Source organism: Ischnura elegans, chromosome 8, assembly GCF_921293095.1.
Source record: "Ischnura elegans chromosome 8, ioIscEleg1.1, whole genome shotgun sequence".
NCBI classification, from domain to species: domain Eukaryota; kingdom Metazoa; phylum Arthropoda; class Insecta; order Odonata; family Coenagrionidae; genus Ischnura; species Ischnura elegans.
Window position 1 is genome coordinate 66,850,324 of NC_060253.1, and position 26,332 is coordinate 66,876,655.

Here is a 26,332-nt window from a genome sequence, read left to right on the forward strand (position 1 = left end):
GTTGGTGGCGTAATGCACTTTGGATGTTCTATGCCCGGGAGAGAACGGGAGGGGACCGGAAGGGAGACGGCCGACCCACGGAACATCCACAATCCGAAAACGAGAAGCTTCTCGCACCGACGGCCGAGGGAAGCTCCGACCGACCCCACAAAGTCCTCCCGCGAAAAGGCCGGGGAGAGAGAGGGTGAACTTTCAATCCGGCCCACTCGTGCCGCTTTCTTTATTCATTCCGGCAACGGCCTTCGAATACAGAATACGGACACGACTCCCGCAACATATAAAGGGAAATATCACTCGAAAGTCCAGAGCTCACTGAAGTACGGAGGGGAGACTGAGGATTAAGTGCAAGAGGAAGATTCGATTGGCGAAGATAACATTAAGGCCGTTATACACGGTGAATGACCATGCGAATTATCATGCTGAATGGTCACGAGATAATTCACAGGATCTTGCGAGCAAAATAGAACATGTTCTAATTTTCACCCAATGATCATCCGCATGAAGGTTCATTCGCGAACTGTTCCGTCATACACGGTGAATGATCATGCGCATGATCATGCTGAATGATTATGCGAATGAAATCATTCGCCGTGTATAGCGGCCTTTAGGGCAGGAAGAAGTACCACGCACTAGTGGCGGATGCATTATGGGGGCGCGCGCATTGCCAAACATTGCGAAACCACGATTTTAACTTTTTTGTACCATGATATGGTTTTCTCTTGCGGCTGTTTATGTGTATAATCAGTTTAGCTAAAACTTCTTCAAACTTTCCAAGTGACTTGATTATGATTTTATTGCAATAATATTTAATGAAGCTCAAGATACAGGGTGTGGCAACATAACTTTCTTTTTTAAAATAGGCGCCATTCAGTCGATTGATGCCGTAGCGGAGCGCTAGTGGTCTTGTTCAAGAGGCGTGACTATAAAGTTTTGTTTCTGCAAAATTCAATCGTCACCATGCGTCGTTCCGTCGACTCACACTTCAAGAGCATAGGTGGCAGTTTTGAGCTAACGCTTCATCTCAACTAGGGGCGATTTGGAGTGGCCGGCCCTCCCTCCCGATTTGGCCCCTTGTGATTTTCCTATGATATTTTTTGAAATCTCATGTCTATGTGCATAATTCAAGGACCCTGCTTTGAGCTGTTTACTCAGTGTCTGGAGAATGGGGGACGTCACGTAACTGGCTTGGTCTACAAAAAAATTGTATGAAACAGAACTTTAGCTATATGCCTACATTATAAAAAAACAAGTAAATAATTTCTGAGCGATACAATGGGATTTAATAAGTTCTGAAAAAAAAGGAAATTATGCTGCCGCACTTATCCTGTATCTTTTGCGCACCCCCCTTGAGTTATTTTTGTACCCGGGAATTTTGGATCCCAACGATGATCCTAAAATTTCTAACTGCTAAGAAAAATTTAAATTATTAAAATTAAAATTTTTTAAATCATTGAAAGCCAGGACAGTAGTCTAATAAATGAATATCTTTACCCATCCTTTTCCCCTATTCTGGCGAACGTTTTAAAATTCATCAGGTAACTAGGTAACAAGATTAAGATAAATAGATCATAATTTGCGCCTAAAGATGATGATAATTCATCGAAACCCGGGTCGCGCTTTTTAAAAAAGATGTGGTATAAGTAATAGTGTAATTTCCAAGAAAACTTATAATGAGATAATAATCATTTAGGAAAGCTTAAGACTGATCTAGTACAAGGGACTACTTCCTCAAGCTTGCAACATAGTTAAAATCTTCGAGATGTAGTAGAATATACAGTGCGAGACATTACATTTTTTTATATGGCGCATCGTTCATACTCGCAAATCCACTCATGCTCCAAATATTCCAAGTACAGTTATCCACTACTTTGAAGTATACCGGGACTAGCCTTGGTGATAACTTTTACGGGAGTCACCCGCCATGCACAAATTGTGAGAAAAATCAACAGAGAAAAAAATCATTCGCCTTGACCAGGAAATATCCCTTATGTTCCATACGGACGCATGTGTCTCATTACATAAAAACACCAATTTTGTGAAAATTAAAGCAGAAATGCGGAGTTTATCGTACTAACTCCACAGGCTAGATATACATTAAGGATGAACCGTAAGACCTGTTATTACTGACCATTTCATTAATTTGTTATGAACTATCGAATTTCCACTTTGTAAACAGCATTTCAAGGAAAAGTTCTTAATAATATGGAAAATACAATATCTAAAGAATATCACAAAAAGAATTTAAAACTATGGCTGCTAATTTTCGGGTTCTCCAGCCGCGTCTGTCGTTTATGGTTAATAACAGTTCCGGGAGCCATCCTGCTTCCGTCTTCATGTCGAAGGTGAGAAGTTTTCATTTTTTGCCGTCTTATATAGCACTGGCCGATCTCCTCCTGTGCGCTGATTGGTCAGAACTCTCTTCCAAACGTTGAGAGAGAGAGAGAGAGTTCTGACCAATCAGCGCACAGAAAGAGATCGGCCAGTGCTATATAAGACGGCAAAAAATGAAAACTTCTCAAGTAGCAGAAGTAGCAGAAGGAGCAGCCAAGCAGCCTAGCAGTCTGGGAAGGAAGGAAGGATGGAAGGAGGGAAGGAAGGAAGCCAAACGCCATCGACAAGCGGGGCAATGAGTACTCCGGGGCACGGCCGGAGTAAGGCGTCTAAGGACCCTTACGAAGGCGTGTCCTGGATGAAAGTTGGCCCTGGTAGAAGGAAGGGACGAGCCAAGGTGACCGGGATCGTCCAGAAGAAGAAGCCCGCCAACCCCGCTCCTGCCGCCGCCACCACGCCGACCACCAACGCCGCCACCAGCTCCATCGCCGGCCCTTCGGGGGCCAATGCAGATCCTACCCCTCAATCCTCCCGAGCCTCATCCCGTGCCTCCTCCCGTGAAGGATCTATTTCCGAAGCGGGCTCCTTCTCAACCCTTTCCTTCGACCAATCCCCTACCCCTACCCGTCAACCCCACCTTTCCCCCTCTAGGTCAACGGCAGCGCCGAAGAGCTACGCCAAGGACACTTCGGTGTTCCTTGGCAATCTTCCGGCAAACGTGACGCAAAAATCTCTGTTTCAGGCGCTAATGTTTGCTTTTCCCCCCCTTAGGACCGTCGCAGATGTGTCTGTCTTCTCGGCAGATAGGAAAGCCAGGCTCCGCATCCCAGCGTCGTTTGGTTATCTGTTTGAGAAGGCAGACGAAAAGATGAAGCTTGACCACCGACTTGGCGGGCCGTGCACTGCAGTAGTGCGGCGCCCGGCCGCCAAGCCGGCGGCCACTAATAAAAAACTTTCTGCTTCCTTTTCAGTTGTGGTGAAAGGAGTGGACCGCGGCACCACGGAGGCTGAACTCCAAGAGGGACTGGGCCTAATGTCATCCGACAAGGCGAAGGTGACGAGGATCATCGCCAGGAGAGACGGCCAGCCAACAACGCTGATGAGGGTCGTCACCCGTGATGCCGACCTGGCCCAGCAGCTACTCCAAGAGGGACTCCAACTATACGGGAAAAGACATAGTGTCGAACCCTCCCATCCTCCACGCTGCCAGCCCGCCCAATGCCGCAGGTGTTTGGGTTTCGACCACCCGACACAAGGCTGCAGGCGAGATCTTCGCTGCGCAAGATGCGGGGCGTCCCACCGCTCCGCAGCTTGCGCGGCGGAGAACCTCAAATGCGCCAACTGCGGAGGAGGGCATCACGCCGGGGACTCGAGGTGCCCTGTGCGCCCGGCGGAACCAACTGGGCTGGCCAATACTGCCCAACTAATACCTTGCCCTGTTCTTCCCTCCCCAGGTGAAGCGGCCGAATCCCTGGTGACGAAGGACGATCTGCTACGGCTCCTCAGCATCCTGTTGGCCAACCTACACCCTAAGGAGAGGACCACAGTGGCAGAGATTCTAGACAGCGCGGCTCGCGACGTTCTGGGATACTCCGTCAAGGCGGTGTATTCCTGGAACCAGCAGCTGGCGGCCATCGGAAGGACAGACGGATGAGCTTAAAAACTTTATTTTCTAATTCCTTCGAAATAACTGTCTCTTTCAATTGGCCCCTCAGGCAACGACAAGATAACTGCATTTAAAGTTAAATTTCCTGCAAGTAAATTCTCAATCCTTAGCAAAGTCAATCTTAACTGATTTTAACCTAAAAATGATATTTCATTCCAAATTAAATTAAATTTTAAAATTAAATTACTACCAGTGCAACGTTAGCAGCTAATCTTAACTTAGATTCACTAAATTAACAATTTCTAATTGAAGAATGAAAATTCACACAAATATCAAACTTGAACATTTAATTAATAATAATATCAGTTACCTAAATTTGGACATTTAATTTAATTGCATGTTATGATTTTTCAAGAATATCCGTACTATTGCCTTTCGCATGCTGAAATTTGTCACTCAGGCTTTTCGACTGCAACATTGTATGCTTTTACCTTCATCTGCATTAATAATTAATTAACTTCATCAATATCTATAATTAAACTCTGAGCGTATCCTTCCTTTCTGCCCATAGGGCATACTGAAACTTGTCTTTCTTCAATGTCTTCTTCTAGAAACACAAGTCCATCCGTCTAATGTAAATATCTCGCCGAAATTCTTTTTCGTATCTTGACGATAGGCGAATGTATATATCAAATGTAAATACTAAATAAAATGACGAGGACAATGTCATATGACTTAATGCAACTTCTGCTCTGCTAAAATGTACAAATATGTAAATAAATATTTAATATCCTAGTGACAATATTGTTGGTTGTAAATAGTATAAAACTTGTGCTACTATTAAGGATGTAATATATTGTATATTAATTCAAACTCTAACATTGCAGCACTACAGCCATCACTACAGCCTTTACTCCAATACCGGACGCACCAGCAAACCAAGGACACCAGGATAACGACGAACAACACCACCGCGAGAACATCAACATTACCAGCAAACACCAATATTACACGGCGGTCTACGTGGGGTTTTGCCGGTTTCCCTCACGTCTCGGACAAATGTCGGACCAATAGCCATCCCGGAAGAAAAGAGTTCCAGATTTTCTGATTTTTTTTGCCATATCTGCTACATGCTCACAAACAATGTATAAATAATAACAATTGTGACATGCCCTGAAGAGGAAAATTTCCTATAACGGGGACCTACTGTATATATTATAATACTCTACCTCACTATGTAAATATCCATGTAAAACTTGCAGTATGGAAATAAACCTTTTTGAATTGAATGAATTGAATTGAAAACTTCTCACCTTCGACCTGAAGACGGAAGCAGGATGGCTCCAAAAACTGTTGTCAACCATAAACGACAGACGGGCTGGAGAACCCGAAAATTAGCAGTCATCGTGAACAACGCCGCGGAAACCTACGCACGAATTTCAGAATTTAAAACTAGATGCCAATAGCCTATTCTTCAATAGAACCAATTCTTAAGGCCGTTTTACACGGGGCACGGAATTGCGCAGGTTAGAGCTGCATTTATTTCTAAAATGGCGTGGGATTGCGCGAATTCATGAACGAAATTAGAACAGGGGCTATTTTGCCGTCTCGCATTCACTCATTCTCGCACGTGTTCTAGCAATTCACCGCTTTACACGACGCAATTTTGATTGCGCCTTCGCACGTACGTCAGATTGCGCAATTCCGTGAACCGCGTAAAACGGCCTTTACAATCGTACACCTTCTCATTTAGTTTTGAGATAATTTAAAAAATTTGGGACATATATGTCCCTTAGACATTTAAGGGTTTAGGTGTACGCGTCACGCCCGTCTGCTCTATCCGAATTGGTCTTAATGGCGATCACGTCCCCGAAATCGGAGAACCAGGTCGACGCAGCGACTGGATGCGAGGGCAGAAAGAGCACGCCCGTGACAGCCCCGGGCACTGCGCTAGAAGCGCACCCCAAGCAGGACGTGGAACACTCCTAACCCAAGCAATTCCTATTTTATATTGCATCAATCTAAATTTGATCTCACATCGGCCTAATCCCGACAAAACCATCCCATAGTTCATTTTATTCCTATACGATACAGTTTCCGGCGTCATTCGGTGGAAATCTTTTATTATTAACATGATAAAATTACTTGTGTATTTTACAATTATTTATTTGAACCGACCCAGTCTTCGGCACATTCAAGGCCTTGAAAAAGGCATTTTGTGCCGAAACATGGACCGGCTGGAATAGACAAGTATTTTTTATCATGTTAAATCATTTTATTCCTACACAAAAATCTGTATCACGTAATACTAATATAACGTACAAGAGTTATTGAAAATAAAATTAACGTACTTTGATCTGATTAATGATTACATATTAAGGTACGTAGGTTTATGTGATGGTCAATGAATTGCAATTTTCCAATTTGTGAAAACTGAAAAAAAGTTTAAAAAGTGTAAAATCCCATTTCATCAAATAGTACTGATTAATGACAAGTAAGATTGAGAATGACCAAAGGAAACCCTAAGAACATGTAGTTGCAACGAAAAATGATTAATTTTATAAATTAATGATATGTTTCACCATTCCGCTCGACATTAATGAGCAATGCATCACATTTCAGGCTAACAGGAGCAGTCCTAGACTCCACACGATTATTGAATTTTCGCTTGCTAGGATGAGGACTAGAATTATAGAGCGATGAATAATACACAAGAAATCTCCAAAATATTAACCATGGCATGCTCATAGAGAACCCCAAAGGAAAAAATGCTGTCACAGTTCGGTATAGATATTACAAAACATCCTCCGAACAGGAGCCGCGGTCAGAGAAGATTTAAGGTGAAGAGACCAGGAACACAACAGAATCTCTATGGGCAACACCGGTGGGCTCTGAAAGATATATCTACCGAGAGGATCGTAGAGATAGGGACGTCCCTGGTTAACAAGAGCCATTCACAAAGTAAGCGTCATGTACCACGCCGCAACATCCAAATGGCGCATATTCATTACCATAATTAAAAGACTGTCCTCAAGAGACTACATTTAAATGGATGATGAAGTAGGTTGCGAGTTACAAACACTCTAGCGGTCCATAGTACAAAGAAAGGGCGAGACAGAAATTTTAAAATGATTACAAAGTAAATTCATTTTGAGCCTACGAGATGAATTTCCTTTAAAGATGACTCCGTTCTCACCGTACGCCAACCAATGAGGGTCTTAATAAACAAACCACATATCTTTGAAATTTCTGCAGAAAAAATAAAAGCGGGAGACGAAAATATGCCAACTATATAAAAATTATACAGCCCAAGCAAACAATTCAGCTCTTTTCAACATTCCAATTATTTCCTAAAAGTAATACATGCTCAAAAAATTCACATAACGGGCACAAAATAACTAAAATATCTAATGACAAGAGCCCTCTCTTATTAAAATAACAGTTTACGCGGAACACATGTTTACCAAAATAACTTTTACGAACGAACAAGTTATATTGAAAATATAACGATACAGGTGACGGTATTATGTACATCTGGTTGCGAATGCATACCTAAAAACTTATTATAAATGTAAAACTACAAATGTTAATGATATTTAATGGAAAAAAATGAACAAGCAACGAATACTGTGTATTTGCCGAGTATCTTAGGAAATAAACTCAGGGAAATATGGTTGATAGGCAATACTTAACAATAGAACATTACGACCGGAGTAGCTGTAATAAACAAGGCCAACTAAATGTCAAAGAAAATTTCCCCTGAATTAGTGAAAAGAAGAAATCGTCATTTACCCATAATTTATGACAACAAATTTCGACCATTACGAAGCCGAAAAACCCATATTTAAACATCTAATGGAATGAGGGCAGAGAGCAAATTAGAAACATGACATACAGGATGTTTATTCTCAACAATTGACTTCGGAAAGCACGTCGAATGAACAACTGATGAAAACTACGACCAATTACGGCTAAAACTCCAGGTCTATGCCATCAAACAAATAGCTGGAACATGAAACTTCGACCAGAAATTTAGCCTTTATCGGTTAGCTGGCGTAATTTCCATATGGTTGGTAACATTTCCACATAGAACCCTAGAGATTCATCCAAGCCAACGACGTATTGGTGCATACATAACGCACCGCACGGGAGTACTTGTGGCGGACGGTATAAGCTCAATGCCAATGTGTATCTACAGTAAAAGCAATAACAGAGAAACTACATTTAAGGTGAAATGCTATGATAGCCTACAGCTCACTTTCGCAGCCGTCCTTTATTTAGGTGGCGAGCATGAACATATAGCCACAATTTTCTATTGGAAACTGGGACTCCAAAATGGAGCCAATCAATGATAAAATGATTTTTATGCAAATAGGATGAATATTTAACATCCTGTGGTAGATTTTTGGACGCATGATATGCAACAGCAAAATTAAAGACAGCAACAAGAAACTGTACAACGGTTGCGTAACGACATTAATTAGTACCACCTTCGTATGCTCGGGAAAACACTCGCACACGCCGATGACGAATGATCCTTTCTTTATTTAGGTATTTAAAGTAACAAAAAATATCTTCTTTAGGTATGAAGAGAGGAAAATTCATGGATCAGGGATCTTTTTCAGTTAATAATTACATTAGTTTCAAACGAATGGATCAAAATATGATACTCACAGTAGCATTGAATGTGTGGAAAAAAGTATAGCTAAATTCTCAACGGTAGGATGCTACCTACACTTGACATACTATGTCTTATTTTAGGCGAGATGAGCGATAACGAAGAATAGTAATACAGACAAACGAGCCGAATACGTGACTTCTGTAAAGAATCCACAGAATACGAGAATAAACAGACAGAAAGCACACAAAAGAGGAATTAATACGCAACTCTATAAAAGGTCATTATTCGTTTCCATTACTTGACATTTTTTTATGCTAACTCTTCATCCCATCACGGAGATGGGCTTACTTGAAAGCAAGAAAAAAATAAAAATGAAATGAAAAATTCATCAGGGCTTTTCTTGCAATGAATATGATTTACAAAACAAATCATATCCATTGCAAAAAAATTAGACACTACGTAATTTACCAAAATAATTATTCATTTACAACCAATTTCAACTCAGTATGAAAAGATGTTATACCGTCATGTGTAAACGCGTAGCGTTTTTGTTACTGTAAGATAACAATAAAACATCGAAACCGGTTCAGGTGCGATGAACAGCATGAAAACGCACTACGCATTTCAATTACGATAAACTATGATCATTGCCACGATAACTTCTTCACCACCCAATCTTTCCAGCACATCGACTTGGGGACACCCTTAACGGCTTGCGGGTGGACACACCCGTAATCCTAGGGACGGCAGAGCACCGGCTTCGCAACCCCTTTTCACACTCCCCCGATTAAGAGACGTGGGATTTTCGGAGGCCTTAACGCGAGGAAACGAGGGATACACCGGAAAGGAGCGCAAACGGCGGGGAAGGCAAGAAGATCTTGCGGGGAGGGATGCTGGGGTACGGGAAGTGGGGTCAGGTGGGTGAGGGGAGAGGCGGAGGGAGAGAGAGGTCTCTCCTGTAGCCAGGGTGCGCGGAGGGGTAACAGGAAGGGGAGAATAGGGAGGGGAGGGGTTGACGCGGCCGAGGTGGTCTCCGACGCCGCAACGTTCGCGCAGCCAGATAACCCCGCCCTCCCCTCTTCTCCCCAGACTCGCAGGGACCGAACCCTAGCACTCCCCTCTCTCCACTGCACGCTATAGATGAAAAGAATCGTTCATTTCAGTGGATGAATCATGAATCGGTCGTTCTACGAACCGAGTCAAGGGAATCTCTCCCGTTCACACACACAATGATTCAACCAGTAAGTTGACATTCACAGGTATACACGTAATAAAACATCGACTTAAAGGAATTGAATAATTATTGTGGGAATTAACCTAGTGTCTGTGTTAGCATACTTGTATAATGCCCTCGCTGAAGTTTATCGCTATTTATAGATACCCATGGATTTATCTATTTCTTGCTTTCAAATGCCTTGATCGCATTAAATTTTTTAGCGGCGTATTCTATCGATTCTTCGCAAAATTCACATTATAATTACTGAATTCCAACGCATCGACACTTCTGACCTCAGGAAGCCAGCAGGATGGCTGGAGAAACTGTCGTCACCTATGGACTACTCAACGCAGAGGAACGCCCGAAAGAATAGTAATCAATAATAATTAACAAAATATCAAGCAAAATATACGTTTGCGATGCGAAATGAAGCCGAGAGAGGAGGTGGTCCCTGTAACATGAGTGAAATTTACACGCCAGTGACTCGCTTTACTGAGAGTTATGACTTGACCTGTCTAAACCAACCTTCAGGTTGAAGCACAGATTGAGTGTCACCGATTTTATTAAGGAGACACTAATATAATCAGTCACTCAGTCACCAAACCCCTAGTAAATGATATAAAATTAATTATTTTTTTACAATTATAAATAGAAAAAAGTAATTCACAAACTTGACCACATGGAAGCAAATAAATGCAATACGGTTAACATATGAGACCATAAAATATCAAATCATGAAAATAAAAAATTGACAGGATGGTGCAAAGATCAAATAAGGTTGGTAAATCTATGTCCTTACGGACCAGCCTGACTCCTATCGCTGATGGCAAGGGTTCAAATCCCGGCAGAGATAAGATAATTTTTAGAGGTTATGTCACTAATTCTGGGATGCTAAGAGGGTAGCATAACACTTGGTAAGTAAAAGCAGTCTATCAGAGTAAGTAAAAACCAGACAACTTCGCATCCCACTTGATACTCGGCAAGATTCCAACGCCAACGGTCTCTACGCAATTACATTTCATTCTAAGATATATTCTAAAGCTGTTAAGTTCATCCGCTGAAGAAAACAAACATCCGGAGAATAGCCAGCGGTACAGATGGATGGTTAAAGAACTGACGTTAATTTATTTATTTACATATAAATTTATTTATCTTATGCAGTCCAAAAAAGGCAAAAGGCCAATTACATAGGATTGACAAGAACAAAGAAAAGAATCAACAAATAGTCAACAAAACGTAAACAACAATGAACAAAATAATATTCAACAATCTTATCAATTACAGAATAAAGAATGGTACTATTCAGAAACAAGGTGCGAAGAGTAGGGGGAAAATTACGATGGAGAGGTGCGAGATAGATGAGAAAAAAAATTAAAATTTGGAACAAATTTTGAATGGAAGTAAATGGAAGAAGGTAGACTGAATGGAAAATTGACTAGCATGATAGAGTGATTATAGTCGAATCACCTCAAAGATTCGTTTCAAAAGAACCGTTCATTCACGAACGACCCATTTCAACTGCACACCGCCCGGACCCTAAAAAAAACGCCCCCTTCGCTCTCCTCCCCTCGTCCGCACCACCCCAGCCGCGCTCCTGCTAAGGGAACAGTCGCTCCGCGGCCTGGCTGCCGGAGACAGCGGGAGATATCACAAGCCCACGCCTACACACTCCGGCGGCGGTTCTGGAACCGCAAGCGTGCTACGGCGGAGACGAAGAGTGCTACTCACTACGGCATCTTCCGGTCTGTGGACCACGAGGTAGAGGTGGAGGAGAGGCCCTCACTGCCAGTGCTAGAGAGGCCGTGTTGGGGGAGTGATATCGAGTGTACAAAACCACATAAGGGAGTATACAAATATAAGCGACACGCCCTCAGGAGTACCACCGCCGGAAGGGAGACTGACTCCTGAGGAAAACTTCCGGTACCTAGAGGGGGGGTTATCGTGTTCCATTCCTCTGTCCCCTGCCCACTGCCTTCAAAACCACACCCCGAGAGTCCAATCTCGACGCAAAGTGAGCACCGCACTCTCAACGGCCCCAGAGACGACGGAGGAAGACACCGAGGAATTACCGAAGCGGTAAGTGGGCAACTCCAGAGGGAACTCGACTGCGGAAGGCGATTTGAAGTGGCCAGCATAAATGCATTCCCTCTGGGAACGATCATAGAGGACTTCCAAGCGAATGTCCACTTTATTATTTATCGTGACATTAGTTTTGACACCTTTGCGTCATCTTCAGGTGCTGCACTATGTAGCTGAATAAACTGTCTTCCACATAGTATCTGAAGATGAAGCGAAGGCATCTAAAATAGTTGCACGTAAAAAATGAAGTAGACATTCACGAGAAAAGTTTCTCATGTTGTTACCAGAGAGACAGTTGGGTTGAAAAAAGCTGCAAGTCGGACAAACTGGCCTTCGTAGGCTGTCAATCTCCACAATGAAACAAAAATACTGCACTTTTCATACATTTTTTTCTCCAACCAACCGATTAAGGTATCGGCACCTAATGTCACCATAACGTGTTGCAGAAATTAGGTATCTGCCACCAGAGGTAAAGCGCTGAAACTTAGGTTCGTTCCTCGGAAAAGTATGGCAAATACCAAGGTTTACGTTTTAATATACATATAAATACACCTTGTGGAGAGGGAAAAGGGGCGTATCTCCTCGGTATTGTTTGTCAAACACATTTCGGAGTTTTTCTGGCATATAGGATATGGATGGATGAGGTTAGGATAAGATAGTGGGAGGGAAAAGGTAGGAGAAGCAAGAGGTCATAGAAATTAGTGGGCCCTGTTTAGACCAGGATGATTGAACGCTTAGTGAAACCACACGCATGGTTTCTCCAAAGTTTTCAACTCCAGCGGTGAGGAGGAGTGTGGAAGGGAGCCGAGTATTCTTAGGCTGAACATTCACCAAAATCTAAAATGTGGTAAAAAGCGTGAAATGGTACAGGGAGCGAGAGAGATGAGGAGGAAGGATTGCAGGACGCGCGATGGTTGTTAACCCGGAGGGTAAGTGGTGCGGTTGTCAAACCGATGTTAAACCGGAGGGGCAATAATTGCATAAAATTATGTAGATTAATTATTAGTAAAGCAGGTAGGGGACGGAGTTAAAGGAAGCAGAAAATCGAGAATCCTTTTTGAGATGATTGGCTTATCGCACAGGTTTTTCTGGCCCTTACATTCGCACAGATTATTCTATAACGACGGAGATTAGATTTTTTATAGTCTAGGTGGGGGATGGAGTGAAAAGAAGCGTAAATTCGAGAAATTTTTCGAAGTGAATGGGTTATAAGCATCGCAGAGCTATTGCTGGTCCTGATAAACCACGCCAATCTGCGAGAAATTTCCCACGGCACGCAGGAGTCAAAACTTTTGGGCGCTAACAAGGGGAGCCGAAAACGAGACCACGGGGTGCACAGCCGGAGCACTGACCTCTACACCGACCCTGTCCCTCCCTCCCCAAACTGCTTCGTCCGGGCGATAGGTGGGGAGAAATGGGAAGAGTAGCAGGGGCGAGGGAGGTGGGTAATGGTTGGGGGGGGGGGGGGGGGGGGGGGGGGGGGGGAACGCAGCCGGTGGGTGAACATGGAGTGGGTCTGGGTGCGGGGGAGGCAGACGGGGAGGAGAAAGCGGGGGCGAGACAAGCAAGAGGGTGGCGGCGAGCACACGACGGAGGGATGGAGAAAATGAGGGGGAAGGGCAGCAAGGATTGAGAAATTAGCAACGACATTACGCGCTGGAGACGGCTGGTCCGAGGCGAAACTTTCACGTGGTTCCACAATGAGATATTATCCTCCTCGAAATAAAAAATCTCATTGAAAACCCCAAAGGATGAAACCCTATTTATAACTGAGAATAAAATTACAAAATTCACCACTACCCAGGAATTTTTCAGGAATTAACACTTTTCAGCCTTCATTCAGGATTTCCTAAAGTTTATAAAATAAGAGACCTTCAAGGTCTATTGAAGCAGATACTTGGATGAAAGCGGAGAGGACTTCAAATCCAACCAGTTTACTAGGGAAATAAAAAATAACAATAATAAGTAGGTTAACTTCTCTCGGGATTTCCATCGGGTTAAATATTCCGCCGACGTTTCGAGCTCCGACTCAGGGCTCATCCTCAGGGCTACTGAATACTAAGCATCCATTAAAAACAGCATACATATCTTACAAATACTTTACTACCATGTGGTGATACAGCTCGGTATATGATGAGGTCTTCTGATGACTACCCATACCAATACAGCCTCAGATGTATTGGCGATATTTGACGGAAACAGGTGAAAGGTAGTCGAGTGACTAACAGGTTCTAATGTACTTTCCAAAGGTTTTTATTAGCCGGCCTAGGTTTTTTAAAGGTAACAGTTAGTTTATGTCAAAACATAGGACGGCCAATATAAATCTGTCGACACTGCAAAAGAACCTGTATACATCTAAGCTAATCTATTAAAACACAACACGTTTCGCTCGCATCCGGCCTGCTACCTTGAGGCTTCATCTTAAGAACGCCTAGGTTTTCTAAAGTGCATTCTTGGTCAACATCAAAACAGAGGCTGGCCAATATAAATTTGTGGATCCAACAAAATAATCTGTCCGAGACAACGCTACTCTTTCTAAGCACAACACTTTTCGCTTGCATCCACCATGATACGTTGAGGGGAAACCGTACAGAAAAACCTTTTAAATTCCAGCGAGGCCGCGCGTAAGAGGGGCTCCCCACTTGCTAAAACGGCAAAATTAATGGCGGAGAAAGGGCCTGTGTAGAGCTTTCCCTGCAGCCTCCTCGCGAGAACCGCTTCCAACCCTCGCCACTTTCCACCCCATCGCTTTCCCCTTGGCAAACCCCCCCCCCCTACTGGAACAAAACACCCCCATGCACGTAACCCCACACCCTCAGTCACGGACCAACACTCGGGCTCGCGTCGTTTCATACCTGTTGGCAGGGGAACTCCTCTCCCAAGCTCTTGCTCCCAAGAAGGGTGGAATCCCAGCACTTGATTTTTTTCTTTAACTGCGAAAGTTAAATGTTTCCCCTCACAGCCGCAATGGACACCAAACTCGGTGATTGTCTATGTAGAATTGAACGAACTCCATAATGTTCTTTTCGTGGCTCAAGCAAGACCATCACATAATCATTTATTTCTACGAGGAATGATGCTCGCAATACCTTGACGAATTGCAATTATTCTCTTTAATTATGCAAAGCACGATTTCACTCAGATATTCAGCACGCATCCAATGATTTTTATGCCGACGTTCAACCATTTATTTTAAAAAGAATGGCTGTTTTTTCGGCATTTATTTATTAGGTACTTCGATTTTTGTTTTCCCACCACACTAAATTGGAGAACCTTTAACTACCGATCTACTATAGGTAAAAGGTAAAAAAGTAACGCTAACCTTTGAGCAGAATTAACTTATTTTTCCATTCAGAGGTTATACGACATGACGTTCCTCTCCTCACAAACTCCAGATATAACTCTTGCCTCTCTCCAGACCACTCTCTCAATACGGCCCCGGGTCGGAGTAGAGTACTTTCCTTGTTGTGGGTCAAGGGCGAGGGGACCACCATCTATTAATTCCCCTTTGGGCAGGATCGTATAGGCCTGCGGACCCATATCTTGCCCAATATATTTTTTCCCGCGCCCACACACATGTTCAATAATCTATACGCTGCTCAGAATTGGGAAAAAGACTGGAAGCGCTTCAATAAAAAGCATTAAATCCAGCATGTGCAGCGGCATCGAGAGTTAATGAGGCTCCCTTCGTGTCGACGCGAAAATTTGGCAAGCCATCATGGCCTGATTCCGCAAGGATGAACTTCTGAATCCATAACTGAACCCACTTAGGTTTTTTTTAGAGCTATTTCGTTCAATATGAGACCAATCGTTGAGCAAAAAATATGGTGTAGTGCAGATTCATATATCTATCATATAGCTGTTACTGGCGCTTCTTGAGGCGCAAAAAATATGAAACACCACTTCCAGCAATCAAAGCTATAATTTTCGGAATTATTTTGGCCTCCATCGTTGTCATTGATGAGTGATTGAAAAAACGGAATAGGGTGGTTTCCTATTATTTTTTCATTGCCTAAATCGAAAGATTATTACTCCTGGATAACATATTTCACGCTTTTAGATTTTTAAATGACATCTATTTTTCGCGATTAAATGAAAAGTGAAAACTTTCAAGCAAGCGAAAACGCGACGGCTAAGTATGAATGCTGGGAAAAACCCTCGTGACGTCTGGCTGCTGCTGTTTGAGGCCACCTGGGTGCGAGGCTATGAACGCCACTACGATGCAGGCTGCTTGCTTCCGAGCATGGCGGTAGCGTAGAGTACCCTGCTAGCAGGTGGCGCTTGGCTTAAATAAGGATTATTAATACCCTATCAAACGAAGGAAACTTTCCGACCTTAGCCAATTTTAATATGTGAATATTAAGAGGAGTTTCCCTGAGCTCTGTGCCTCATGCATGCATTGGTAATCTCAGACGATGTCAAACTCCTTCCTACTCGTATAGCATCTAGGTCCCTGTGACGTCACGTGGAGTGGCATCGCATGGGCGCCAATCTGGCCTTTTTTCAAATGAGGTTTAAATTGACCATTAACATTTGTTTAAATGGGATATCTAGAACATAATAATTTTGTGTTATGAATATACTAATGGTAGGTAACAAATCGCAATCAATACCTTTTGTTTTCTTTGATGAAGGAAACTACCCTATTTGATTTTACTTTCCATAAGGGTGACGTTAGTCTAAGGATTGTTGACTGTCATCCCTGACCTCAGACAATCGAAAAGCATTTAACCAAACATAATATCCTCTTGCTCCAGGTAAAGATTCAATTCCCGCCGCGTATGCACATGCAACGACTCTTGAAGCATTTTTAAGGAAAATATCACTTTTTCATTTTCCTTGAAATGAGTGACAAGATGCAACTCGAATGCTCAGCATTAATTTTATTAAAGGACAAAAAGACTTAGCTAATTTGGTTTCCCTAGAAAGTGCCATTCGTATTTTTTTCGGCGAAATAACTGCGAACTAAATAAAAAGTAAACTTTTACGCAGTCACATCCTAGTCATTCAACTTATGAAAATCACATTAACCACCTCCGAACCAGGGAAAAACATTTTCTTAACCGAAAATCTAGTCAAGAAAAATAATTTTTCCCTGCTGTGTTATCGCAATTAAGGCCATACACAGACCACCATCGGCTGATTGAAATTAGTCGGAAATAGTTGACCATTGCTATTCATCGTTCGATATACTCCTGCATCATGTAGATTATTTTTTATCATCAACGTAAAAAGATCTCTGATTGAAAAACCCAAGTTACCCTGGTCTGATCCGCCCAGCTGCGAAGAGCGGGCACCTGCTGACGATATTCCGAAACGAAACAGGCCCCGCCCTAAAGAGAGGGCGACAGCCCCAAGGGAAGACGAGCGGGGAGCGTAGGGGAAGTGAGGCAGGAGAAACAGCGAGGACAAGACCCCTGAAGGCGGAACAAATGTTTGCACTCTTTTCGCCTGACGTGCAGTGCGCGGGAACGCGTTCGTTGTCATGGCGACCTCGTGTTATACCTCTCCTTATCCCAGAATACCTAGCGGCACTGGACGCGAGAGAAGACGAGGATGGGGGGGTGAGATTATGAAAAAAAAAGAAACACAGATTTGTCCGCAACACTAACGGAGGCAACCCACCGAGGGTGGCGCTGGTTATTTCCAACTCTATGGAGATCCCTTTCAAAAGGAAGGTATCGCGGGAGAAATAACGACACACACGTAACCGAACAAGAGAGAAGGTGGGATGTCCAGAAAGGAATTTCTAACTCTCCAGACGAGAATCAAAATCGTCTATCCCTCGTTCTATGGCCTGCTTTCCTCATCGATCTAGGCTTATCTCTCTATGAGACACGAATAGGGCTTAAGAATAGCTGATAGCCATGGAAGAGACTTATTAGAACTTGCTCATCCTGATGTTAAAATTGTTGACTTCGCTACTCTCCTGTGATGTTATCAGACCAACTGGCGTTTAGATTTACTGGACGAGGTAGTTTCGGTGCACCCTGAAAGCAGGCTGTATTAAGTTAGAAACTCATGTCATGAATAAAATTTATAACTTGATAGCCATGATATTTGTTTCCATATGGGCCCCATCATCACCAGAATCTACTTATAATGGATAAGATAAACGGTGGATTGAGTTACAGGCTTCCGACACCCAGCTATCCACAAAGAGCGAAACATACTCGACTTCAACGATCGTAATAATGAGTTCTTAGTTGAATTTTCAAAACCTTAATGGTGAAATTGGTAGCATGGGTATCACTTTCATTATTTCAAAAAAGAGGCTTCCTAGGACAAAAATCCTCCACACTTAATGGCAAATCAATGAACACGAAATTACTTCCCGAAGGTAACGAGGAGACATAAAAAATTAATACCAAAAGCGGGGAGACACCTTGTGAAAGCTTGAATGAAACAGTATGCGAGAAAACACGGGCACGTAGTACGTTCGAATGAAACATGGAGTGAAAGGGTAACATCGAGGCATTGGCACGAAAGGGAATATCTCGTGGCCTTGAGAATGGACTTGGACCAAATTGCACATTTACGTAATTGCGGCTGTATCAGAGACATATCATCTCAAAACTCATTGGCAATGACCTCCAACCCTAAAAGCCAAACCGGACAGAGAGGACGAAAATACAATTTCCTTGAGAGGGCAAGGAAAAAAAAGTTATATGCGTGGACTATATCAGCTCCATATTGATGACTATTGGAAGGGAAAAAAATGACGTCCACAAAAAGGAGCAATAGAGAAACATCACGCAAGAACACACGCTCGGAGTGGACGATGATATGATTGGGCCATGGCTAGGAAGCGAGAGGAATAAAGGTGACCAGATGCACGCAACCTGAAAAGCTGAAGCTTCAAAATGACGTCAACAACAGAAAGGCGGCTGAGGAGTAACAAAAAACATAAGATGTGAATGCATAAAATCGTTTCATGCTTGACGTGGTGGAAATGCGATATATCCATGATAAAATTTATTACACCCCTTGTTATTTCCACACCTTAACATACAACTCCACTAGTGACCATGGTTTCGACATTCTTGTGTCATTCTTGCCGAAACCATGGGCGGTAGTAAAGTTGTACATTAGAGTGCGGAAATACTATTCGTAAATAAATAGACAAAAGGATGAAGTTCGCCATGAAAAAAATATCTGACTTAGCCGGGATTCGAACCCGGATCTCCCGATTGCCGGTCAGGTGTGTTAGCAAGTTACACCACCAATCCATTTTCTCATAGCGAACTTCGGGTACTTAACTTTGCGGCTAGCGAACTCAGATGTATTTAACTTTGCACCCGTGCGCGTGACTGCATACAGTCACTTGTTTCTGCAGTGTTTTGTTTTTAATACTATTGGTGTTTTAAATTTTATGATGAATAAATTTCTAAGAATAGCTTACTCCTACATCAAAAATAAAAATAACGAAAGAAGCAGAAAGGAAAACAAAAAAGATTGCACGGGCATCTTGTACAAATCGAATATTGTACACAATCAATTTTCATTGTATACACAAACTACAAACACTTTGACCCTTGCGGCATGATTTCATAGTCTCATGGACAAAGTATTGAAACAAAAGAACGGGAAGTTCAAGAGGCTTATGTCTTTACTCTTAAATGAGTCAACAAGGTTAAACACCGCTAAAATCATTTATTGAAGTTTCATCCACATTCTCAGTCCTTAAGAGAATAAAAATAGCCGTAAAATCAATGAATGAAAATAATAGAGGGCCATCCAACATGCGATTACGACACGCGGAGCTTCATCGGATGACAAAAACGATCGAAAACAAAATTCTTCCCTTTTCCTAAAAAAAACGCATTTATGCGGAGGGAAACAAGCTCACTGAATTGAGAGATCAAAGCGACGAAACCACCGCGACATGCGTTCAGCGAATAATGGCATTCCTTTGCGCGCGCTCTGACGACTAAACTGGGCCCCTTTGACATCGTTCCGTGTCGGGAGAAAAGGTTGGCTTGTACGTGCCCGAGAAGCTTTTGCAAACACCCTTGTATTACGACGGGCTGAGCGATAGGAGTGAAGCAAGAAAAGGAAAAGATAAGAGAGAACGAGAAGGACTTCAGCTAAGAAAGGAGAGATGCCAAGGAAGAAGAGTCAGAAAAGGGGAGAGGTTAAAGAAAGAGGGGACAGAGATGACCCGCCTGGAGCTATGGGGGGAAAACCGCCTGGCCTTTTGCTCCTTGCGATGACCTGGAAAGGGATAAATGAACTACGAAATTCAAAAGGTAGTTACACGCGAAATTGCCCCTCCAACGGCCCGAAGCGTGCATGGATATCCTATCACAAACGCGCACTACCCGCTTGGATGGCAAAGGGAATGGGGGAACCACAACAAGGCATGCAGTTCCAAGCCTTATAGGGTCGTTCACTCGAACCCGACACGGGAAATTAATTAAAATAATTTGTTAGACTTAAGGGGGAAGATATGTTAGGACGAAAAAAATGTCCTCATTCTGTAATAAAGAAGTACCTAATAATTTTTCCTTACTTAAGTACATTTAGGTATATACCCTGAGTTATAAAAGCGAGACAACTTCTATAAAATGCATTAAATAATTTCTTAATCACAAGGATAATATAAATTAAGACGAACAAAAGGATCCTCACCAGCCATTCACTCATAGATTCAAAATATAAAAAAATCGGAAATAAAATTCACTCTTAAGCTATTTATTTACTATGAAACGTCAAAGGAACAAAGGAATATTTAAGAGTAAGTTTTCTGAGAGAGATAAATACCAACGCCAACCGACCCGCAAAATCGCCTTCTACGTAAATGGTGAAGCGGTCTCACCTACCTAGACATAATCAACATCATAAATTACAATAAACGAAAGTAAATCACATAGTATGCATGAAGCTGGGGGCATACTGACTCCTTGCGATAAAAGTTTTGAAGATACATTTTCAAAATTTAATTTTACCCAAAATGAGAATATTTATGGTCCGATGAACTTAGTATCAGTAAACTAATCAGCATTTTTCAAGGTTGCGCTGATGCAATTATCACATTAGAGGATTAAATATATTACAAACCGCCTTCTAAATGATCTTCCGCACCTCTCATGAAACAAATTTATAATTACACATTGTCGCTCAATATATACTACTACATATGCGACCCGCTTTTCTCAACTTATGTCCTGGTTGCCGCATTTAAGGATAACACATCACTAGTTATGTTTTCGGGGGGTTGCCATATACATATGTATACTCGGTCTTCAATGAATTTTATAACTTACTCCCCTGGTATATACCCAAATTTAATAATTCCAGGATATTAGTACTAATATTGCGATATGAGAACATATCAACTTAGCAAAGAGGCTCTCAAAGCTGCAGAGAGGACAGGAAACGCTCCGAACAATACGCCAAAATCACAGAGATACACTCAGAATAGCCACAAGAGAGGTGGAAAGCGAATCCCTCCGTCGAAACCGACAACAAACCGAAGGCGAGGATAGATGGAAAGGACACGACGGAAGACGAAAGAGGGAAACGGCCGGCACACTCAACGGAAGACGAAGACAAAAGATGAGCGCTACGCGCGGGGAGGTATCATTATAGGCATTCGCGTGGCTAACGGGGTCGCACGGAAGCACGCTTTCGGCCCGAGAGAAGAGACAAGACGACAGTCACACGAGACGAGGGAGCCCTATTGTCAAACGCCACACGTTCCCGTCGACGAAAGCGACAGGGATTCGCGGGGACGGGCAAAAAAAAAAACAAATGAACGCGCGAACTAAAAAAAAATTAAAACCGAAACGTCCCACATTCACTCGACGTTGAGTTCGCGGGCGAAGCCAGTGGGCCGACCGGAGCAGAGCCTCTTTCCCATCCGTCGATGGAGAAGAGCCGGGCTCGGCGGCAGGTAGATTTTTCTCTCAGCAAGGAAAGTGAGAGGAATGGATGAACAAGGAAATGATACGGGATGAAGGCGCCGAAATAGAGCACGGCTTTCTTCCCCTGCGCCTTTTTGTTTTTAGCGTCGTAAATAACGTCTCTACCGTGGGAATACAAAAAGAACACCCCTCCCAAAACTTTCCGAATCCTCGCATATTTCTTTGCTTTCTCTTTGCGGGTATCTTCTTCCACGTGAGTCTTTAAGTTACGGCGCTCGAGGGAACGCGAAACGTCCGCGAAGTTTACGGAGCTCATGAATCAAATCTTTTTTACCAGGCATCCCACTCGCCTAACACGAGTGAAGCTTCAAGATTCTGTAAACGGATTTGACGGCTGGCCTTTGATGAAAGAATTCTACCGCTCCACCACTGAACGCGTTCGTGGCGGAAAGAGAGAATTAATTAGCGGAAAAAAACATTTGCACAGGCTTATTAGCCAACGTGCATGAGGAATGTCCATCTCCATGAGAAGAACCGGAAGGTTGTCCATTATAAAACAAACACCACGTAGCTCAGCATGGGCCATTGTATGAAGACAAAAGGGTCACACTAAGCTAACTTTACAAAAACGTTATATCAACTGAAAGACTTCCTAACGAAGAAAATGTAATCAAATCCCTAATGAATAAAAATAAATGCTCTGATATGCGAGTATTAACTGGTTGAAATGTATATCTCCAACACAAGATACAAACTGATTCAACATCTTATTTTAAGCATTTAAGTTAGCTATACGGCACATAATTTAAAGAGGCTTCTGATATAGGGCGTGGCCGATAGATTATTTCCAACCAAACCGTATCACTAAAACCTATTGCAGGCAACACAATTTTTCAAGTACGGGGTTCACCACACCATCGTAAAAAAGGCAGTGGTTCTTCAATAAAACCAATATCTCCTTTATAAGTTCATTAAGTACCAACAACGGACTTGAATAATTATACTGTTGAATACATGTGTTATTAAATGTATTCGTATTAGTTAAATTACAGTAAAATTAAATTATTTTAAGTTGACGGTTATCGAAAAAGATTTTTCACACAGTTAAATGACCTTAGGATGCTTCAACCAAATATAACACATTGTGATCTATAAACTTTCTTACCATTGGGTATTAGCTGAGGGAAAAGAGAGACAATAACATAAATTGAGGAAGTCTACGTTATCGATCGTCTTTCCCGCGCAATTCCCCCGATAAATGTATCTCATTTTAATGCAGCCGCAGAACATCCATCCAGGATGCCATTTCTTCAGTAAGGGCCATAAAAACACCTTCCGCCTGGAATTCCCAGAGGAAATAACCCACCGGCACACAGAGTGACTTTAATCTAAATAAAATGATGAAAAAGATACCCAGGTCGCATTTCAGACTGGGGAAAGACAATATATCTGTTTTCACCATCACGCTTTTCTTTCCAACTCACAAATTACTCTCTTTTCCAGCTCTTACCACCAGATGTTATCAACTCTTTTCGAAGTTGGTTCCATCCTTAACAGAGATGAAGTATGGGCTGAGACTCAAGTAAAGGGAAAACTTCGATTAAGAAATCGGTAGAAAGCAAGATTAACGTTAAACCCCAATTTCGTGATGAAATCCAAATTCTGAGCAGCTACCTCAACGGTTCACAGAATAGCACACCGAAGATTAGCAAGTAGGTAAACAATATTTCAGGGAATAGTACGACAGTACCATACGAATTTCTTTCAACAAATCCAGCCCATAGCGATCATACTTCTCACAGACCAACCCAACGTCTACTGGAAGAGCAAAGTCATATAAAACAAGCTACACATAAGCAATGAATCAAGAATTGCCAGTACACAAACACGATGTTAATTTAGCATCGTTCGGATACCCACTGGTCCCAAATGCTAAGATATTCGTCTTTATTAAAAGCCGAAATGTGAAGCATGATGGGTTAGAAATGAACTACAGATACATTTCACATGGATTAAAGGGTGATGAATTTTGTTTGGCTATTGTTCATCTAGAAGTTCCTGATTTACAATTCCATGCACTCCAAACCAACCGGTAAGATTTGATGAACGCGAGATTGTATCAAACAAATACATGTAATACCTTCATTCCTGACGAAAGGGGATACATAAAATGGATTGACATTAAAAATCCGTCCTTCTGCGTGGACTAAAATAAATACCAGAACAAATACACGTTCATTGTTCCCAGAAATAATGCGGCGAGACGATAAAATCGTTCAAATTTGAATTGAATATGGATTAGTGATGCAAAAAAATTAAAGATGCAGAGTGCATTTCGAAAATGAACGAGAGGAATGTCTCGACACGGTTACCCAGAAACGAATCGGAAGTAAAAGCATCACATCTTGCGGATACATGCTTTGAACTGCTCTCTCCCGCTAGTCTATTTGGGACACGGATAGGATATTGAAACAAAACCGGGAGTTACCCGAAGCGCGGTCAAACAAATTAAAACGCTTCGCTCTCCACTGAAAACGGACGTGCACACACGCGCAGACGTTTCAAGATGATCACTTCCGAAAGGGGAGGCAGGCTTTCGGATTTCTGTGTCAAGGCAGAGTGGAGAGAGAGAGGAGAGAGGATATCTCTTTCCTCGAATTGGCGCAGTGCCCTGCACTGTTGGCCCGAGTCACGCCTGCGCAATATTTTCCCCAATAATACTCGTGCATAGTGATGTGGGACAGGTAAATACCCCGCGGGTACTTTTTAGGACATAAGCGCGGACTAGCCTGCGGCAAACCTTACACAAATACCCACAAGGTGCGACGGAGGAAATCCCGTTCAACATGACTAATTTTTAGCCAGCGATGAGGTTACTTATAAATAATAATTGATCACCCATAACCTGGGTAAACAATAATTTAGGATACTTGTGACTTTACGATATTAGGAGCTGAAGAGGTTGTCATTTTAAGACTCAGTCGTAATATTAATCAAAAAAAGGCCATTAAATGGAAACGAAGGTAATGTCCTCATAAGGAGTGTACCTAATAAAAAATATCACGCATGAATAACATCCAGCACTAATCCCTACTTATGCAACCACCATCAGTCCACCAGACATCAATGCGCATAACGGTTACCATTATGGGCAATAATTATCGGGTACGATAAAAACAAACACATACGTCAGTGTGAATTTTCAGTAAACATCCGGGAAAATACGCGTGGTATTTATGCCAAATACAAGCACAAAGCGAAATAACAGTTTGCATATGAAGTGCGCGATGGAATAACCCTCAGCTATCGATCCAAAGAAGATATAAAGCAAACGACTAAACTGCTAACGAGAGAAGTCAAAAAACTAACCGAAACGTTTTACTTCCCGAACTGTGGAACTCATCGCAGAAAAATAAAACAGAGGGGAACTTCATTTCCCGGCTTGATTAAATTTCTCGAAGAGACCGCCACGAACTCCACTGATAATTAACGGGTTTAAAGAACACAGTTCCGTGGTATTCGCAGATAGAATACCAATAGGTTATCCCGCAGTGCTAGAAAATTCCAATTGAATAGAAAACTAAACGAACATCTATAAAACAGATGAGAAAAAAGCAATAACAATTTAAAACATCAACGTAATTTGTAATAATAACTGTAACCTTCTACAATGAAATAGAAAATAAGCAATCTAGAATAGTGGTAGATGATCACAGCTAAATTACAAAAAATCTATACTGATTCTTTTTAAGAGTTTGCTGAAGTCGATTAATAATCTTCAGAATCACACTTTAGAAATATGCCTGAAAAATTAATAAATTACGATCCTTATCAAGGGAACTAAATGACGTTTCCTTAAGATGTTTTCGTCCACATTAAATATACGCTTGAGACTAAATTTAGTCAACCCATAATATGCCAAGAGGTGGGTTATTTAATAAAATAACAACATAACATAACTTGGTAATTCTCACTGGTTCAGCGGTATCATAAAAAATAATGTTCGTAGAAACTAGAAATTTAACGACGAGAACACATTTAAATAAGTACCAACGTATCGAAAAAATGCACTTTGCGCTTCTCCGAGAAGACAACCAGAAAATTTATTCCGATCCCTTTCATGCTTAAAAACAGGCTCCTTCCTCAACAAGGGGCACTCTATAACGCAAATTTTCCGGTCGCTTACCTCATCCCGAAAAAAGCTAGCGCTTCTGCAGAGAGGGCCCACAAAAAAAGTCCACTCATTTGCGCCACCCGGACGAGAATTAAGGAACGGTGCTCGTACATCTTCCGATTCCATATGGCCAAATCTCCTATTCGCACGCTCGCGAAAAAATTTTGCCCCGGACACCTTTTTTAAAGGGGAACCATCCGTATGCCCAGGTCCTCGGAAGAGGGAAATTCTGAAGAATCAGCGGTTTCCTATCCGGAAACGATAAATCGGAGAGGTATTGGCCCATCAGGTGGAGCTATAGGAGACAATAAGGAAGAGTAGGGACGCAAAGAGACTTTTCTCTAGCAACGGAAACTGGATAAGATCTTTAAAGAAACTTAAACTATGCACTAACCTCGATTTTTCGATGCTGTTGCTGTTAATGCTGGTGGCTGACTAC

The 26,332-nt window shown here is 42.3% G+C and overlaps 3 protein-coding genes across 7 annotated transcripts in view; 2 read left to right on the top strand and 1 right to left on the bottom strand.

The window, feature by feature from the left end:
* LOC124164204 (E3 ubiquitin-protein ligase RNF19B-like) overlaps positions 1 to 26,332 on the bottom strand; it is a 324,394-nt gene that overhangs the window by 61,355 nt on the left and 236,707 nt on the right. The window lies entirely within an intron of this gene.
* On the top strand, positions 2,530 to 3,876 carry LOC124164206. The gene is made up of 2 exons (XM_046541435.1): positions 2,530 to 3,705; positions 3,786 to 3,876. Exons 1-2 carry the CDS (start codon positions 2,579 to 2,581, stop codon positions 3,787 to 3,789), a joined length of 1,131 nt encoding a protein of 376 aa, XP_046397391.1. The 5' UTR covers positions 2,530 to 2,578; the 3' UTR covers positions 3,790 to 3,876.
* Positions 11,383 to 26,332, top strand: part of LOC124164205 — a 31,561-nt gene continuing 16,611 nt past the window's right edge. Inside the window, exon 1 of the mRNA XM_046541434.1 lies at positions 11,383 to 11,850. The gene's annotated coding sequence lies outside the window, so the exon portion shown is untranslated. The remainder of the gene's footprint in view (positions 11,851 to 26,332) is intronic.